The sequence below is a fragment of the Chanos chanos genome, chromosome 2 (assembly GCF_902362185.1).
Source record: "Chanos chanos chromosome 2, fChaCha1.1, whole genome shotgun sequence".
Classification (NCBI taxonomy): domain Eukaryota; kingdom Metazoa; phylum Chordata; class Actinopteri; order Gonorynchiformes; family Chanidae; genus Chanos; species Chanos chanos.
The window spans coordinates 31501872-31522558 of record NC_044496.1 but is presented as its reverse complement, the minus strand read 5'-3'; the positions used below and the strand labels follow the sequence as shown (position 1 = coordinate 31522558).

The 20687-nt window shown below is 41.5% G+C and overlaps 1 protein-coding gene across 1 annotated transcript in view; it reads right to left on the bottom strand.

Moving 5' to 3' along the window:
* dock4a (dedicator of cytokinesis 4a) overlaps positions 1 to 20687 on the bottom strand; it is a 61557-nt gene that overhangs the window by 8427 nt on the left and 32443 nt on the right. The window contains exons 21-43 of the mRNA XM_030765241.1: positions 19571 to 19652; positions 18836 to 19006; positions 18259 to 18451; positions 17252 to 17379; positions 16201 to 16335; positions 15632 to 15730; positions 15426 to 15520; positions 15017 to 15092; positions 14646 to 14746; positions 14255 to 14313; positions 13661 to 13809; positions 13106 to 13191; positions 12955 to 12981; positions 12469 to 12564; positions 12274 to 12334; positions 11970 to 12063; positions 10572 to 10720; positions 10122 to 10208; positions 9824 to 9928; positions 3313 to 3454; positions 2353 to 2519; positions 1542 to 1628; positions 1109 to 1285 (exon numbers count right to left, since the gene is read on the bottom strand). Coding sequence (XP_030621101.1) covers positions 1109 to 1285; positions 1542 to 1628; positions 2353 to 2519; positions 3313 to 3454; positions 9824 to 9928; positions 10122 to 10208; positions 10572 to 10720; positions 11970 to 12063; positions 12274 to 12334; positions 12469 to 12564; positions 12955 to 12981; positions 13106 to 13191; positions 13661 to 13809; positions 14255 to 14313; positions 14646 to 14746; positions 15017 to 15092; positions 15426 to 15520; positions 15632 to 15730; positions 16201 to 16335; positions 17252 to 17379; positions 18259 to 18451; positions 18836 to 19006; positions 19571 to 19652 — 2566 coding nt within the window. The remainder of the gene's footprint in view (positions 1 to 1108; positions 1286 to 1541; positions 1629 to 2352; positions 2520 to 3312; positions 3455 to 9823; positions 9929 to 10121; positions 10209 to 10571; positions 10721 to 11969; positions 12064 to 12273; positions 12335 to 12468; positions 12565 to 12954; positions 12982 to 13105; positions 13192 to 13660; positions 13810 to 14254; positions 14314 to 14645; positions 14747 to 15016; positions 15093 to 15425; positions 15521 to 15631; positions 15731 to 16200; positions 16336 to 17251; positions 17380 to 18258; positions 18452 to 18835; positions 19007 to 19570; positions 19653 to 20687) is intronic.

Here is a 20687-nt window from a genome sequence, read left to right as displayed (position 1 = left end):
GCTAATCTTTTGGGGGTGTCTCTGCCTGAAGGGAGGAGACACTGCTTGGAATTTAGGAAGTATTCATTCGAGCTCGGTTGAAATAATTGTACATAACTTTTTCCCATTAAAGAATAGTAAAATTACGTCTGTACTCGAATCTACCACATTTTATTCTCCCGAACAAGACCAAATATGGTTTCTTTACCATTAAAAACAGCACAGTTACACCGATGGTCATACAATTAGCTGCTCGGCTCCTGGTTGTTTTTAAGTCCTACCGTGCTTTTATGACAATAGAAAGGGTTATGGCTCGATACGCATACCTGATAACGTTATATAGGTAGTTTCATTTTTCTTTTGTTCTACATAGTTTGTGCCCGGGTGGAGCAATGCAGATGGGTTCTATGGCATGGTCTGAATTCCATTCTCTCCAGGAACTAACCTCCCGAGGTGATCTGGTCTCCCTCGTAATTAAACGTTATCGGCATTTGACCAAATGATCTGGGGATTGCTGCGCTAAAACATCGAGCCTGGTGTCTGTTAGGTGTTGCAGTGAGGAGTTTCTGTTTTGGTGTGCAATGGTCCTGAACGCAGGGAGGCCTGGGCCATAAAAGAGAGAACTGGGTTCAAAGGGGATAATAATAATAATAATAATAATAATAATATTTATTTAGAGCCCAATATCACTGTTTATAGTCTCAAAGGGCTTTACATGTCTATAACAAAGTCAAATCAAAATTATATCATGCATAAGTTCGAGAAAATAGATGAGTCTTTAGCTTTGTTTTAAAGGTATTTAAAGGGATGGGGATAGAGAGGCTGAGTGAGAATGATAGAGAGAGATAAGGAAGGGTGAAAAAGAGGAAGAGAGTTTACACAACTGCAACTTTAATTACTAAGGAACACAAAAGGTTAACAAATGTCCTTTTCTTTCTGAAAGCTGCACAGTGTCCGCCCGACAACCTGGTATAGATTTATTATAACGCTCATTCAGTTCATTTAGGAAGGGATAGAGGAGAATAATTTAGGAGTTACACAAATACCGTGTGTTTGAGAGTCGTGACTGGTCCTCATGTCAAAACATCCAAAACACTAATATCAGTCAGATGCCTCCACATACACTCACCTCCTGATAGCGTGCGAGGCCTCCGTTTACAGCAGCGTCGATGACTCCGTTCAGGCACATGGTCAGCGGGTTAATGTTCTGCATTTGTCTGGTCTGGCACTGGGCTATCAGAGTCCTCAGCTGCAGCGTTTTATTCTGTATCACTTCACTTGCGTTTTCCAATGGGCTCATCTCCACCTGCAACACACACAGAGCAGATCGACACTTTCTACACGTCTAAAAACAAAAACAAAAACAGGGAGCATCTCTATGCCAGTAACACGAAAGAATGGATGTTGGTTAATCTGGTCTGGCAGGTGAAATGCTTTAAGGGTTAATGAAGCACGTTATAAACTATTCCAACCAGAACACAGAGGGACAGAATGGTCATTTCTCCATACAGCAGACAAATCAAGGGGTTTTGCTTTGGACACGTGGAGGTTGTAGCACTCACCAATTCACGTTTCTCCACTTCAAACCAGCGAGAGATGCCAGGCAGACTCTGGGCCAGGCTCAGGGTCATCCTCTCCACCCACAGGCTCTGAGCACACAGACAGAGGAGATAAGAGCCTCTCATTGACATTTAGAATGAACCAGTCAAAGTCTACAGCCTGCTGAACGTGAGCTCTCTATCTTCTTATCCTCAGTTAATTACTTCTGTTATCATATGGAAAAATAACTAAATCAAGTGCATTTTTACATATGTCAGGAAGGATCTAAAACCTGTACAAAATATGAGTGGATGCTAACGTATTTGCCATTGTGATTAGACTCCCTTAAAGACCCCGAGGCTTCATCATCTCAGCAGTGGATTTTCCACCACAGGACTGATGTGAAAAGCTACACCTTCACTGCAGCGCTAAGAGTAATGGAGCATGCGAGAGCATGACAGGCAAACGGTATAATTAGCCTCTCTGGGCCCTGAATCAACTCCAGTCTCCAAGACTAGAACTGAGCCTACACCTGAGCCTGAGAGGAGGCGTATATGTGTGTGTGTGTATGTATGTGTGCGATTGATTAGTGTTTGTATAGTTAATTCTCATTTGATTAGTGTTCACATTTCATTGGTGTTTGCATAGCGTTTGTTAGTGTTTGTGCTGAGTGGATTTGGATGGATGGTACTGTGTGAGTCATGTCAGTACAGTGTGTGTTGGTTCTGAGTGTGTGTTGGTACTGCGTGTGTTAGTTTTGAGTGTGTGTTGGTACTGTGTGTATCTGTGTTGAGTGTGTTGGTACTCTGTGTGGTCATGTTGAGTGTGTGTAACCTTGAACTCATTCTCTTTGTCCTTGGTGCCTTTATGAAAGGGCCTGTCGTAGCGGAACCGCCAGATGTGGTTGACTTTGTAGAAGCTTTTGATGTTGTTGGGAACGCCGTCCCTCTGCAGAACCTCCTGCCTCTCAGGTACTGGAGTTACAGCATAAATTTGCAGGTCTGAGCCAGCGCTGATCAAGGAAAGCGCACACACAAACACAGACATACATTCACACACACACACACACACACACAGACACACACACACACACACGGACTAGAAACACATACTATCATACATTAAAGTAGGGGAAAAAACAAGGTGGTTTTGTAAGCCACACCATACACACACTGACCACATGACATATGCTAAACAGACAGTAGGTTTGACACGATACTGAGAGTGTGGAGGAAAAAAAGGAGCAGGAGCATCTCAGTTCAGACAATCGTGTGATTACAGCTAGTCCTGCTGGCACACACACACACACACACACACACGCATGCGTGTATTCACACACATATACACATACAGACGTGCACGCACACACACACACACTTTAAATTCATTCTGGCAACCGGTGCCTCTATAGGCCTAAATTATTCTAAGTGCTATTCCTGAAAACCAGGCTGCCTATCACTCATTGAAGATAGACTTTGTACCAGTGTCTGTGGGCTTATTTTGGACATATTTTTGGTAAATAGAGCCATCTGGAGCGTGCCAAGTTTATTAATACTAAAATATCCACTGCTCTCAATACATGTCTCACCTTTGAACAACACTGTAACAATTGTGTGTGTCTGTGTGTGTAGCTGTGTGTGTCAGTATGTATTTTTAACTGTGTGTATATAGCTGCGCATGTGCGTGTGTGTGTTTGTGTGTGAGTGTAGCTACATGTGTGTGTAGCTGCATGTGTGTGTAGCTGCGTGTGTGTATGTGTGTGTATGTGTGGTTGTATATGCTGTGACAGGATACACTGTGCGTCTGCCTGGTGGATGGTCTGGTCGGGTTGGTTGGCATGCTGCATTGCAATTGCGTGTGGGAACTCAGACAGCATCCTCTGCTGGAAAGCCTCCAAACGCTCATAGTCATTCCCCCGACACACAAACTCCTTATTCTACAAAACACACACAGAGAGAGTAAGAGAGAGCGAGAGAGAGACTGTTCTGCATTTCTATTCTGTAAAACACACACACACACACACTTGTGCATGTATGTGTTTTACAGGAAAAGAAAAAAAGCAGTCGGTGTGTTTGTGTATGTATGTATATATATATATATATATATATATATATATATACATACATACACAAACACACCGACTGCTTTTTTTCTTTTCCTGTAAAACACATACATGCACAAGTATACACACACTTGATGTTTCTTCCTTCGGAGACGAACAGAACAGATAAATCACCTGTTAACTGAGGGTAAACATGTGTTTTATTAAGTCCTGAACATTTTTTTAAATGATGGCATGCAATTTTAATGTCAAATTCATTAATAATTCACTACACACAAGTGTTCTGTCTCCAGTTAACCACATTAACTAATTTCACACACTATTTTTTTTTGTAATTTAAGTTTTTATTTTAAACATTGTACAGAACCGCTCATGTGGCACAACATACAGAAAACAAGACAGACAGTGGCATGGCAGAACAATGAAAAAACAAGTGCTCCTGGTTAAAGGAAAATAAAGTTGTACATCTTAAACACTCAGGAATTTTGGTATTTAAATATTTCAGAAGAGGGAGGGAGGAAAATAAAGAAAATTATACATTCAAGCTTCTAGTTAGCGGTCAAATGAACCATAAAATAATCCCAAATTTCCAATGCTTGGCAACCTTTCCCCCCCAGCCAACATAACCTCATATGATGCTGTTTCACTCATTAGCACTTTCCATTCTTGAAGTGTCGGACGCGTGGTTGATTTCCAATGTCTCAGTATAATTCTAGCGGCTGAGACTATCCCAACCATCAAAACTGAATATGCACTTTTTGTCACATTTGGTATTTCTGTTTTATCTCCCAAAAGGCATAAGCGTGGGGAAACCGGTAAGGTTTGTCCCACCCATGTCTCCAAAAATTCCAGCACTTCATGCCAGAATGGTTTGGCCTTAGAGCATTCCCATATAAGATGGAGAAAGGTGCCCATCTCTTGTTTACATTTCCAGCACGTACTGCTATTTATTAATCCTATTTTAAAAAGCCTACATGGTGTCCAGTAATATCGGTGCAAAATTTTATATTGAATAAATTTCCCTCTAGCTTCCCTAATATATTTACCACTATTGGCCATAATCTGTTTCCAATCGTCCTTGTCAATTTCACAGTTAAGGTCTCTCTGCCATATCATCCTCAAATTATCACATGTACTACTAATTAAATAAATTGAGTTGTTGTAAAATGTTGACGCTTTAGGGTTGAATGGGTTTTCAAGATATTTAACAATTGGATTATCTGCATCATCTGACTGAGACTTACTAGTGATACAATGTCTGATTTGTAAGTACTTCCAAAAATCTTGCTTCTCTTGTAATTTGTACTTTTGAACTAATTCAGAGAATGACATGAATGTACCATCTTTATAAAGATCATTGATTGTATGTATTCCATTATCCAGCCACCGTTTCCAGAACACTTTCTGCTTCCCTATTCGTATTTCTGGATTGAGCCAAAGTGAGGCATAGCGCTGTTTATAATGTGAGATCTTATGCATCTTATGTACCTTCGCCCAAACCTCGCTAGAGTGTTTAATAATTGGATTGATTTCTTTTTTTGTGTCACTCAAATGTTGGGATATCACACTGATAGGATGAAATGGTGCAGCAAGACTCTGCTCTATAGTAACCCAGTCCAAACCAGATGTACTTTCCCTCCAGTGGATGGCTATCTTAGTCATTTCAAATAACAAGCTATATAATCTCACATCTGGTAGGCTAAGGCCACCTTTATCTTTAGGGGCACACATCTTGCTAAGCTTAAATTTGGGTTTCCTCCCTGCCCAGAGGAAGTCTCTAATGAGATTCTTGTATTGTTTAAAAATGTGATCAGGTATACTGAGTGGCAGCATCATGGATATGTAGTTAAATTGGGGGGCTATTATCATTTTAATAACATTTACTTTGCCCCATAAGGACAAGTTTAGTTTCTCCCATTTCCCCAAGGTTTGTTTTAATTTTTTGAAGGAGTGGTTCAAAATTCAATGTTATTATCTCACCTAGGTCTGGACTAAGCTTGATACCTAGGTATACCATGCCTTTTGGGATCCATCTAAATTTATATTGTGTTGTTACTTGTGGGTGGCAATTTTTGGATATTGGCATCACTTCAGACTTGTTCCAGTTGATTTGATAACCTGATAACTTTGAGTAGTCATGAATGGTATTCATTAAAGGCGGTAGGGAATTTTTGGGATCACTAGTCAATAGCAGAATGTCATCAGCGTAAAGCATTAGCTTATGCTGACTCCCACCACCGTCCACTGCCTTAATGGCTGGGTGTGCTCGTATGGCTGCCGCCAAAGGTTCCAAGGCAATTGTAAATAAGAGTGGTGAGAGGGGGCATCCCTGCCGTGTTCCTCTGGAAAGATTAAAGAATGAGGAAATGAGACCATTTGTCATAACTGCGGCTTTGGGATTGTTGTACATTAGTTTTATCCATGCACTAAACCCCGGACCGAAGCCAAACCCCGACAAGGCTGCATATAAAAAACCCCACTCGACCCTGTCAAAGGCCTTTTCAGCGTCCAGTGAGATGGCCGCCATTGGCACCATGCTTGAAGAGTTTAACCACATTAAGTGTAGAAGCCTTCGTAGGTTATCAGTAGAGGATCTCCCCTTTCTAAAGCCTACTTGGTCAGTATGTATAATGCATGGCAAAACCGTTTCCAGCCTTAGAGCCAGTACTTTAGCCAGTATTTTACTGTCGACATTAATGAGGCTGATTGGTCGGAAATTAGCAGGATCTGTATGGTCTCTACCTTTCTTAGGAATCAATGAGATAAGTGCTTCGTTAAGTGTTGGTGGAAGTGAACCGGTATGAAAAGCTTCCTGGAATACATTTGTTAGTATTGGAGTAATTATATCTATATATTTTTTATAGTACTCGACAGGGAGTCCATCGGTTCCAGGTGATTTCCCTGTCTTCATAGTCAGGATAGCATGTTTCACCTCCTCCTGTGTCACTGGTTCATCGAGAAAAGCTGCTTGCTCAGGAGATAATTTTGGAAGGTGTATATTAGTAAAAAATTGCTGCAGCGACAATTTATTTGGAGTACCAGATGATCTATATAGATTCTCATAGAATTTTTTAAAAGTATCATTAATTTCCTTTGAGGATGTCACAAGAGAGCCCCCTGTTCTAATCGCAGGGATTATGTGGGAGAAGTTTTGTTCCTTTAGCTGTCTGGCTAATAGCCTGCCTGTTTTCTCCCCTGATTCTTAAAACATTGTTTTAAGTCGAAACAGAGCATATTCTGACTTCTTATTGTAAATTTCGTGAATATCAAATTTACATTTGCAAATATTTTTAAATAGGCTCTCAGAATAGTGTTTGGCCAATTCCTTTTCCATTTCACTTAATTCTGTCTCGAGTTTCTTAATTTTATCTATACTTTCTCTTTTTCTCCTGGAAGTTTGTGCGATAATTTTCCCTCTGATGTAGGCTTTAGATGCCTCCCAAACTATCGCCACACTGTCTCTACTACCAACATTGATCTCAAAGAATGATAACAGATCTTCCGCAAGAGCCTTAGCAAATGTCTCGTCCTGTAGCAGAGTTGTATTCATTCTCCATCTGCCTCGTCTAAGTTTGTCGGCATTTATATTTATACACAGTTCGACAGAGGCATGATCTGACAGAGAGATTGTATTAATGTTGCTAGCTATGACAGCACGAGCTAGGTTCTGAGAAACCAAAATAATGTCAATTCTTGAGTAGGACTTGTGGCAGTGTGAGTAAAATGTGTATTCCCTTTCCCTTGGGTTAACTAATCGCCAAACATCGATCAGACCATTGTCCTCTATAAGCATGTGAATGGCAGCCCTATCCTTTGGGACTGAGGACCCTGAATATCTGCTTTTATCGAGCACCCCATCTAAAACCTGATTAAAATCTCCTGCCAAAATTATTTGCCCTTGTGCATTTCCCAAGATACTATTAACCTCATGAAAAAAGGATGGATCTTCTTTGTTAGGAGCATATATATTGCACAGTGTTAGCTGCATGCCATTTATGATGGTTTCAACACAAATAATTCTGCCACTAGTGTCCTTAACTTCCTTAACTACTGAGAAGGTCAACCTTTTGTGCACCAAAATTAAAACTCCATTCTGTTTGCTAGAAAATGAACTATAGTAAACCTGCCCCACCCAGTCTCTTCTAAATTTTTTCACCTCGTCGTCCTTTAGATGTGTCTCCTGAATAAATGCTATATCAGCTTGTTTGTGCTTCAAGTATAAAAGTACCTTTTTCCTTTTCACAGGATTTCCACAACCATTTATATTCCAGGACACTAATTTAACATAAGCACTGTTAGCCATTCACACGTGATAAAAAATAAAAACAGTATATATATAGGGCATTTAGGAGGGCCTGCCTGATTTTGTCTGATGTTTTTGAACCAATAACATATTCAGAAACTGTTGTACCATCGATGAGCTTAATCAGAATGTCTGTGGTTTTTAAGAAAACGAACATGACCAAACTGGTCAACATAAACCACCCCCCTTCAATAGAGGGGAAACTATTAACACAAATAAGCCTCCGACAACCAAAGGAAGGCATAAAAATGAAACGAAGCAAAAAAAAAAAAATCAATTTGGGTCCGTGGAATGTCCGATCAACCCACTAATCCTCCCCTTAGGCAGCTACAGAAACACTATCCAGCCCCACCATACCTCACTCACAGTCTCCATTTGGATATTTATGTATTTTGTACAGTCCCTTTAATCTCCTTCAGCCATGTGCTGCTGGATGAACTTGACAGCCTCCGATGCAACTTCAAATTTTTGGTTCCTCCCCTTCCATGCGAAACGAAGTATTGCTGGGAAGGCAAGCCTGAACTTCACGTTCTTGTCACGGAGTAGTTGCTTTGCTGTCGTAAAAATTTTTCTCCTCTCGGCTAGCTCCTTGGTCATGTCTGGGAAGAGGGAAAGGTTACAACCGTTCCACACAGCCCCTCCTTTCTCTCCTGCAGCTTTTAGGACTTTATCCCTCGCGGTTGAACGCAGAAATCGTATGATTACCAATCTCGGGGGTTGATCCTGATTTGGACGAGATCCGGGAGAACGGTGTGCTCTCTCAATTTCGAACTCGTTATCAATGTCTGTACCAAGACCCTCCGATAGGATCTTCTCTATGCATGCAATCATGTTGTCCCCTTCAATGCCCTCTTTCAGACCGATCAGTCTGATATTATTGCGACGACTTCTGTTTTCCAAGTCCTCCACACGGCCCCACAGTGTATCTATACGCTTCCTATGTAGCTCGCGGTCGTTCGCTAATTGTTGAATGGTGTCCTCTATGTCGGATATCCGGCTTTCCGCCTCTGTTAGCCGTTCTTGCATAGCATTCACTGCATTTTTCAATTCCGCGGTAGTTTCTTTAATCGTTGACACATCTGAGGCCACTGTATGAAGTGTCGCACTAATTTTACTCAGTTCTGTGAATAGGTTTTCCAGACTGACATTCTGCGTAGTTTGTTGTCTTGGGCTAGTGGAGGAGTCCATTGTAGTTGTCTGGCTCGATGTCGCCCGTGTATTTTTGAAGTATTTCGAAGTTGTAGACATACTACCCTCGGGCTGAATCACCTCAGTCGATTCAAGGGTTGCTAACGAGATACTGGGTGCATGAAAATTAGGAAAAATGCGGAGAAAATAACGGATATATAGCCAATTATTTAGTGGGGCTCAGGACTAATGTGCCGCCATCTTGCTTGGCGATCCCACGTGACTCCAATTTCACACACTATTAAACATGACCTACATTTGATACAACATTGTACTTCAACATCCCAATCAGAATGAGGAGTCTACAAAACATACTCATATCCAGTTTTTTGCTTTTCCCCGAGAAGCACAAAAATGTGACTGCGAGGCTGAAATGGCTTGATAACTTAAGAGTAAAAATGCTGATCACAGACAGGAAATCTCATAGTGTCACAATCTGTTGACTACACAGCTTTATGATTCAGCTCAAACAACAGTGAAACATATTAACATGACTGTGCGACAAAACAGAAACAATACACAGTCATATTATCAGATCCATATAGTCATGCTTTCATAACCACAACATTCCATGTCTGGGCCATCAAACCATGAAAGCCCATGTCAGAGCTAACACTGACAACCTGTCAATGGCAGGCCATCAGGTGAACATATTTGTGTAGCTCTCCACTACAGAAGCAGTTCCCTCTACTCAACACAAACAGCCAAATAATGAGGTAAAAAGCTTGACGGAGTCAGACTGAAGCATTTACCCTCAGGAAAAATGGGAACTTCCTGCCGTAGAATCCAACTCTGAAGAACTCCGGCTCCAATCGCTGCTGATTCATGATCTTATCATACAGGGACGCCTCCATCATCTACACACACACAAAGACACATACACACAGACACACACAACAGCACACTCACAATAACACACATATACACAGAAAGGCGCACACACACACACACACACACAGAATAAATTATGGCTCACTGTCTTATTGGAAAAGAAGGAGAAAGTATGGATTGGTATTATGTTTGTGGGGATCAGAGATTGAACACACTTACCCTCATCTTACTCAGATTCCTGTAGTCGTAATATGCCTCGTACTGACTGGCCAGCTCTCGACATAAAATGATGCAGTTCTCCCAGCACTATTATCAGAAAGGCAAATATATTCACACTGTCTGTCTAGAACCAAAGTTTTACCATACTACAAAATCAATTCAGCATCTAACTAAATCACTCCTTTGCCCTCTCCAAATGCCTGCTCTTTGTTAACTGCTGGAGGGAAAGGATGAAGGGCTCTGTTCATATTTATACCACAGGATAGCAGCATGAATGGACCAGTACAGCCTAATGTCAGAACTGATACTTCAACAATACTGTCCAATGACACAACTGAAAAAGCAGTTACTGTGTGTTCCAGATTTTAGAGAGATCAGGGGTGTGAAAGAAGGAAAAAAAGAAAGAAAGACAGGGGAAATGTACACAAAGAGTGGTGGAAGCTGTCTTACTTTGCCCCTGTCGAAGTTGTGGATGATGGTGAGGTGTAGACACTCTTTCCTCTGCCACTCGCTCTGCATAGGGTAGGACAGGAACTCCCTGAGTGGTCTCTCCGTCCACTCCAACAGCTCGTCATACAACAGGAGAGTGTAGGCTGCCTCTGTGCCAAACACACACCCATGCACGCAAGCCCGCGCATGCACACACACACACACACAATTTACTCACATCTGCTCAACTCACCCCTGTGTCACACACACACACACACACACACACAAACACACTGCGCAGTCACACACACATATCTTCAATTCACATACATTTACTGAGGTAACACAACTGCGAGAGCAGGACCATCAATCGTTTTTTTCTCCTTCTTTTCTTTAACTTGCATGTTTTATTGTATCATACAGTAGAATGGCATACACGAACAGATAAAACACATCAGTATGTTGACAGGTGTAATGTAAGGTAAAGTACAGAGGCTGACAGACGAAACACATCAGCATGTTGACAGGTGTAAGATAAAGTACAGATGTTGACAGACGAAACACATCAGCATGTTGACAGGTGTAATGTAAGGTATTGTCAGGTGGTGCCCAAGTTATCCCACTGATATCCCATCATGCTTGGGCTCCTGTTTAAAAATCCCACTAGTCTGGTTACATGGATGAAAGGTCAGTGAAAGGTGTCTTGGAGGGAAAAGGCGTATTTCTCATGTATGTTTGACAGGAGCTTCAGTGGTGAAGACAGCTGTGGCTGTGATTTGAAAGCACTGGTTTCAATAAAAACCAAACAGAAAAGATTCTGTCAGCTATCTAGACATATCAGTATAAAGTGGGAGCAGGCAGTTTCTTTAAAAAACAAGCTGTTAGGAACAGAGCTCACAGTGAAAACCGTGAGACCAGTCCTTTGTGCTATTGTAAAAGAGCAGACAAGTGGATGTGTGGTGCATGCAACAAAGGAAAAATAATAACAACAAAACACTCACAAACATGCTTCGTTACCATGGTAACGGGTTCAAGAGCATTCTGAAGTAAATGAACAACCGAGGATAATGAACAACCCAAACAAACAAATGATCAAACAATCAATCAAACAAACAAATACATACATACATACATACATACATACAAAACCAAACTGGTGCAAAACACAGTGACATCCCAGATTCAGGAAACACACTGATGACACATGGTTATGACAGAGACCAAAAAAATGTCCTCATAATGCAGACATGAAGATGTCAGAACAAGAGACACAATGGTAAAGATGGCATAACAACAGGATACCCAGACCAGTACACACCCAGACCGGCACACAACAAAAACAGCACACACCCAGACCACTAAATACTCTGTGAGCACACATAGACCAGCGGACAGAGACCATTATTATGGGTGTGTTACCTGTGTAGTTCTGGGCTTTCAGATGAAGCTCATAGAGTTTGTGGATGTAACGAATGTACATCTCCTCCTTGTTCAGCTCTGTTTTATAAAAATTCTGATCAGACAGGGGGAAAGAGAAAACAGGCCTGTTACAATGCACACAGACAATGGACAGCTAAGACCACAAAATCTCAAACACAACCAAAACCACCAGAGCCATCAGAACCATTCAAACAAGCCTATGTTATAAACACAGTGTGGTCCTGTAAATGAATAACAGAATGAAGAGGTTGGAAATGCACTGAAACAAAAGAGAAACACTAACCAGGAGATTGACTGTGCAACCCATTTTTTTTTCATCAACTTCTCCAATCTTCATACAGTCCCTAAGGAGGAGACACAAGTCTATTATTTAAAATCTGTGTGCGTGAGTGTGTGTGTGAGTGTGTGTGTGCACGTGCGTGTGTGTGCATGCGTGTGTGTATAGGAGTGTGTATGGAGGGGTGCGTATGTGTGTTACCTGTAATCTAGAAGTCGTTCCATGAGTCGAGTGACAGTGGCGACTAGGGACACACCACTCTCTCTCCAGGTCTCTCTCTCTATCTTCTTCAGCAGGCTATGGCACATATATGCACCATTTGTTTTCATACAAATGAACTAAAGACTGATTCATACAGGTGAACTAAAGACTGATTCATACGAGTGAACTAACGACTGATTCATATGGGTGAACTAAATACTGATTCATACGAGTGAACGAAAGACTGATTTATACGAATGAACTAAAAACTGATTCATATGAGTGAACTAAAGACTGATTCACAGGAGTGAACTAAAGACTGATTCACACAAGTGAACTAAAGACTGATTCACACAAGTGAACTAAAGACTGATTCACACAAGTGAACTAAAGACTGATTCTTCACTGTATCTTCCAACACTGTATAAATATGAGCACTATCTCTCCTGTTCAACATGGGAGAATATAGTAATGGGTGTGGCTTACCTTGGGTAGGGACCAAACAGTGGGATTCTAATCCAGAAAGCATTAATGGTACAGATGGGGTTTTAATACGACTGTAGGACATTGGGATTGTGATGTAAGCAGTTGTGTGGTTTGAGGAGATGAGGCACATATGTGAGAGTATTATACTCACATGTTACTGAAGAGCTCTTTGTATGTCTCGTCCCCCTTCCCCTCAGACATCAGACTTTCCAGTTTGTCAATCAACCTGGTCTCCACCTGACAGAGACACAGACACACTGAGCCAAGTCTGGAGTAGACAAACAGCACACACACATCACACACACATTCAACACTAACAGCACACATACATACATCACTAACCTTCAAACAGACAAACTGACAGCACACATACATACAACACTAACCTTCACACAAACTCACAGCACACACACATACAACACAAACCTTCCCACAGACAAACTCACAGCACACACACCTACAACACAAACCTTTCCACATACTAACTCACAGTACACATACATACAACACTAACCTTCACACAAACTCACAGCACACACACCTACAACCCTAACCTTCACACAGACAAACTCACAGCACTGACAAAATGCAGAGAAGTGAGATGAATGAATTGGTTTGTAAGTGTGGTGTAATGAGTTGTTAATGCTGATGCCCTGAGACTGTTGAGTGTCAGTGTGACTGTGTCGGCTGACAGAGGCATTAACACCTGTTTGAAGTTGCCACTCCTCCTCTGCTCACACTCCATCATGTCGTGGAACATGGGGATGAGAACATTTCTCAGGTCTGGCTGTGGGACCAGCGTCACCTCCAGAAATGGCCCAATCAGGGTGGGAATCAAATTTAGTTTATACTCACCTGGTTCCACAGAGCACAAACACACACACACACACACACGTACAGAGACACACACATAGTACGGTCACCTGCAGCACAACACACAAGACCTTATAAGTGCCATGAACAGTCAGAAAATCTTGTTTGGGAAAAATATGCTTATATATTTTGTAAACCTAGTAACCTGTTGAGTTTTGTGTCTATTTTTATTTACTTAAAGTTGTTTGTATTTGTTTATCTTTAAGCTCTATCTTAGAAAACACTGTGTGAGATTTGAGTCTGCATCCTTCAGGCGCCCATTAAAGTGAAATAAAAGGATGAAGACAGAGCCGTCCTTCATAAAGCTGGCATGCCTGTTGGGCGTGTGTGTGTGTGTGTGTGCGTGCGTGCGTGCGTGCGTGCGTGCGTGCGTGCCTGCGTGCGTGCGTGCGTGCCTGCGTGCGGTGAGAGTGAGGCATGATCTTACCTAAGCCCTGCCACATACTGAAGACCTCACAACCAAACATCACCCTCATGTCGCCATAACTGTACACAGAACAAATTTAAACACACACACACACGCGCAGTTTTATCACTCTGACCACAGTATGTTTATATTAGACATATTAAACATATTTGTGTCTATGGTTATGCATTCTGTGTGCTTGTATGCGTGTGTGTGCGCGTGTGTATGTATGTGAGTGTGTGTGTGTGTATGTGTGTGTTAAAAATAGACGGAACAGAGTGAGGGTGTCTAATCACTGGAGAGAAGTCATTATGACATTTCCCTACACCTTCCATACATATGCTGTGGTAAAGATACTTCTCATGCTAATCTCAGGGAATTCAGGCTGTGTGATGGTGGAGGAAAGGCTTACTTTTCCAGCACTTTCTTCCTCTTGGATGGAGGGAACATCTCCAGCTGGAGACAGGGCTGACTGATGAATATGATGGAAAGGTAAAAATAGGACTCCCAGACCTAAGGAGGAAAAGAGGATCTCAATTACAGTGCTGTTATTTGTGTGTGATGACGGACAGGAGCAGGGAGATCTTGGGGAATGGAGAACGCAGTAGGAATAGCAGGAAAAACAGTGTCTCATATGTAGCGACTTGGCAGGACATAATCTCTTTAGATGTCTGAAAATTCAGGGAAGAGTGTAGATAAAGCACTTCTGATGACATGTACAGGCAGGCTGATTTGGACACATGCTCACACACACACACTCACACACAGAGTTGCGTTACTCACTTTGTAGTCAAATTTCTCATTGAGGAAGTTGTTTCTCAGTGTGTCAGACAGATAGAGCACAGTGCTGATGATGACGCTGAGTGTTGAAAGAGAAAAAACAGGAATAACAAAAAAAAAAAAAAAAAACTAGTCAGAGGATATTTTTTCAAGTCTACATACTACAATACGCCAACTGAAAGCTGAGGCCAGCTAAAGCATGTTTTCATATGAATGCTATGAGCTGCTACAGTCACTCCTCTCTGGTCTGATCTGATGAATTAGTCAAATTATTGCCCTATCAAAGTGTCACCAAACATCATGCCAGAGGGAGAAATCAGACAGCATACTGTGAATAAATATGGTTGATTACTGAATAAAGGTTGTATAACTCAAGCTGTCTGGAATGACCGGAATATAAACCAGTGTTTACTTGTTGGTCACCAGCCTCATGACAGTCCAGTCCTTGGGAAACATATCTGGGCGGGTGAGGATTCGGAAAACTGTGAATAACTGGAGGAGAAAGTTCTGGAACACAGCCATAAACAGCATTGCAATGTCACAACAAAATGAATGGACATGAAGCCAAAGGAACAGTGTATGCGGTGTCAGGGGGTCCAGGGTGAGAAGTGCTCTTACTGTGAGGTCCTCTTTGCTGGGGAACTTGCCAAGGATCTGCTGATAGTCCTTATCACTCAGCTGTCGGAGTAGGGTCAGCAAACAGGCCACAAACTCTCCCTGAAACCACACAGAGACACACATTCACACACTATACACAATACACACACCCCATTCAATACTCTACTCCAACAACACTGCACACACACACTATTCAATACTCTGGTCAAACAACACTGCAAACGCACCCTACTAAATCAACACTGCACACACACCCTATTCAATACTCTACTCAAACAAAACTGCACACAACACTACACACATACTCTATTTAGTACTCAATCAACACTGCACACCACCCTGTGTTTTTTCACATGATATTACTTTTCTTTTCTATATTTACATAACTTACTGTGTCCTGCATTACATATTGTGTAGTTTTATGCTGTATAATCCGACTCTTCCGCACTTGTTTTCGGTCTTATTTGGGCTGATCTAACGGACACCAGATTCAGTCAGTTGCAGGGTATTCTGCTTTAAATGAGTTGGGCTGAAAAAGGGCAGAAAAGGTGGGGTTGGTTTACACTTACTGTAACATCCTGGTATTGCAGGTGTAGAGCTGTCCCAGCAGGCTGTGGCCGGTTTGTCACCTCCAGTATGGTCCTCAATAACACTCTAGACAGACTGTCCATAATCACATTCACCTCCTTAGATGCCATACACTCCTACACACACCCACACACACACACACAGCAAGCAGGACAGAGAGAAAAAGAGAGACTTAGCGTTGGGAACTGCAAAGCCTGCTGGGAACCGCAAAGCCTGCGATTGCAAGTCCCTACAGTAGATAGTGAAGACAGCTGAAAAGATCATAGGAAAGGCTCTCCCACCCATACAGGCCATCTACAATGCACGGTGCACCCGAAAGGCCCTCAGCATCGTCAAGGACCCTACCCACCCTTCCCAAATCCACTTCACCCTCCTTCCCTCTGGCAGGAGGTACCAGACAATCCGTGCTGCCTCCACCAGACTATGCCGCAGTTTCTTACCTCAAGCTGTGAGGTTCCTTAACAGCTTGAACACTCAGAACTTCCAAACAGCAATTCTCTGACCTCTCCTTTGCACAATAAATTGCACTTTTGCACAATCAACTGCACTAACACCCCAAACAACTCACCTACCTGCACAATGCCAATGCTGTTGCCAGTAATTCACTGTCTGTGTCAGGTGTGCTTGTTATGTGTAGGTTTGTAATATGTAGGTTTTTTTTATTGTATGTTGTAGAAGTTTTACTCTTTACTTAGTACTTTCCTTACCCAGTACTTTCTGTCCTTACTCAGTACTTTCTGTTGTCATATTTATTACTCAATACTTTTTTTTGTCCTCAGTATTTATTGTGCGTTGTTTATTGTTTTATGTGGTATTTATTTGTTATTTGTTTTATGTGGCACTGTGGTCCTTGTGTAACGCAATCTCGTTCCCCTGTATGTATGAGTCATGAATATGTGGAAATGACAATAAAAGCACTCTAAGTCTAAGACTCGGTGTGTAGCCAGTAAGTTGTCTGATGGCTTTGAGTCTAACAGAAGGCTTGTAATGGTCAGCTCTGACCAAAGGCATCATTGTCACAGACACCCTCACCTTAGCGTCCCTGTTTGTGAGTGACAGCATACTGGTGAGGATGTTAGCACACAGCACCAGTTCTCTCTGTTCCTGCATGTGCATATGAAGAAGATGCAAAACCACTGGGAGCAGCACACAGCGAGACTCTGCAGAGGAACACAAAAACACATTATTTTACAGCAGCATTTATCACACATCACACTCAAACATTTATCACACATCACACTCAAACATTTATCACACTCAAACATTTATCACACATCACACTCAAACATTCATCACACATCACACTCAAACATTTATCACACTCAAACATTTATCACACATCACACTCAAACATTTACCACACATCACACTCAAACATTTATCACACTCAAACATTTATCACACATCACACTCAAACATTCATCACACATCACACTCAAACATTTATCACACTCAAACATTTATCACACATCACACTCAAACATTTACCACACATCACACTCAAACAGTTACCACACATCACACTCAAACATTTATCACACATTACACTCAAACATTTATCACACATCACACTCAAACATTTACCACACATCACACTCAAACATTTACCACACATCAAACTCAAACATTTATCACACTCAAACACTTATCACACATCACACTCAAACATTTATCACACATCACACTCAAACATTTATCACACATCACACTCAAAAATTTACCATACATTACACTCAAAAATTTACCACACATCACACTCAAACATTTATCACACATCACACTCAAACATTTATCACACTCAAACATTTATCACACATCACACTCAAACATTTACCACACATCACACTCAAACATTGACCACACATCACACTCAAACATTGACCACACATCACACTCAAACATTTATCACACATCACACTCAAACATTTACCACACAACACACTCAAACATTTATCACACATCACACTCAAACATTTATCACACATCACACTCAAACATTTACCACACATTACACTCAACACACATTAATGTACAACAACCTGCATTAGTGTACAGAGGACTCTCCACTGTTTTAGCGATGCACTGGAGCTTGACAGCCTGCAAGGAGCAGTCTGTGTGTGAGAGAGCTGGCAAACTGTTCAGTGTGTCTCGGGCCAGGCTGGCCACTTCCCTTACTGGAAAGATCTTCAACAGCTCACAACACACTGTTGGAAAAGACCTCAGGAACACAGCCTGATATAACACACACACACACACGCATGCATGCAGACATACACACACACACGTGCACGCGCATGTTATATATAGAGTACACAGTAATATTAGTAAAGGGTGAACTGCTGGTAACGTACGCTATATAGACTTGTTAATAAGGAAATAAGGGAAATGAGGGAAATGCGCCAGCGCTGGAAGCAGTCTGTCAGTTTACATGATGATACTGTTGGAGGGTCATTATGCTAACCTGTCAAAATAGTGACTGACAAAACCACATATGCACATACACACACGCGCACGCGCACATGCATGCCAACCCATGTGTGGTTGGCGTGAAGACAGTTTTCGCCTAACTTATCCAAGAAAACAAGGGTCTTTGAACAGAATTCACATATTATGTACCTGTGTGTGTATTACCGGGCTGATACCCTTGCTCTTGTGGGACAGGAACAAATGGATGGATTTGAAGAGCTCATGGATGGAGCAGTGGAACTCGTCTTCATTCTGGCCTTTACTGGCGGTGCTGTACAGTCTCCGTGACTGTACGATGTATTTAAATAGGTACTCTGTAGCCTAGTGGGGCAGACAGTCACACTTACACAGCCTTGTGATTGGAAATGTAGGGCACAGAAAACAGGCCTACTCCTCTGCAGCAGAGGGTTTAGTCTATCACATCCTTTCACCTCGGCCAAGGGCCAATCATCTCTCACTCTCTTTACCAGAATGGTTTAGCACTGTAACATGTATGAAATGAATTTATATACAAGCATTAAGCTTCATAACAACCACTCAGCAGCAACTATGCAAATATGTTTTCACCATGCGAATATGTTTTAACCATTTAAATACAGTATATTTTAACTATGTGAATATATTTTAACTCTGGGATTATGTTTCAGATATGTATTAAATATGTTTTAACTATGTAATAAGTCATGGCCTATTCAACTCAGCATAACCTGAGAGCATCTCAGGTTAATATTCATTAACATCAGTCTGGGCCCATTCTGTTTGAATCATACTGTTTGCGTATTTCAAGCTGTTATACATCATGATTGCAATTAAATTAAACAAGTAAACAGATCTCCAAATATTTTTTCATATAAAAATACACCAAAACGAGACTGAGGTTCTCACCTTTAGAACCTGCTGGGCCTGTTCCTGGTATTCAGCATCAATTATTCTGTCCAGGTTCCACTTCAGTATTCTGATCAGGTCTCTGTGTATAGACATGCATTTCACTTCAGTATTCTGATCAGGTGTCTGTGTATAGACACACATTTCACTTCAGTATTCTGATCAGGTCTCTGTGTATAGACATGCATTTCACTTCAGTATTCTGATCAGGTCTCTGTGTATAGGCATGCATTTCACTTCAGTATTCTGATCAGGTCTCTGTGTATAGACATGCATTTCACTTCAGTATTCTGATCAGGTCTCTGTGTATAGGCATGCATTTCACTTCAGTATTCTGATCAGGTCTCTGTGTATAGGCATGCATTTCACTTCAGTATTCTGATCAGGTGTCTGTGTATAGACACCCATTTCACTTCAGTATTCTGATCAGGTCTCTGTGTATAGGCATGCATTTCACTTCAGTATTCTGATCAGGTCTCTGTGTATAGGCATGCATTTCACTTCAGTATTCTGATCAGGTGTCTGTGTATAGACATACATTTCACTTCAGTATTCTGATCAGGTGTCTGTGTATAGACACCCATTTCACTTCAGTATTCTGATCAGGTCTCTGTGTATAGACACACATTTCACTTCAGTATTCTGATCAGGTCTCTGTGTATAGGCATGCATTTCACTTCAGTATTCTGATCAGGTCTCTGTGTATAGACATACATTTCACTTCAGTATTCTGATCAGGTGTCTGTGTATAGACACACATTTCACTTCAGTATTATGATCAGGTCTTTGTGTACAGACAGATAAAGGTCTAATCAAACTAAGACAGCTAAATAAAGAAAAAGTCCTTTTTTTGGAAAAGTGACAGTTTATAGTCTTGTCATGGGAGGCTGTGCATTAAGGAGAAGTGGAGAAGTGAGCCTCCTTGACCCATTGATCAGAATATGTCATATACTCCTGTGTAAAGTTTATCATTTCGGTAAGGTTTATCATTTTTTCCCAAAATGGACTGGTGAAAGGATAAGGAGCAAGAGAGACAGAGAAAGGGAGAGAGAGAGAGAGAGAGAGAGAGAGAGAGAATGAGAGAGACAGAGAAGGAGGGAAATTTAGATGAGCACAA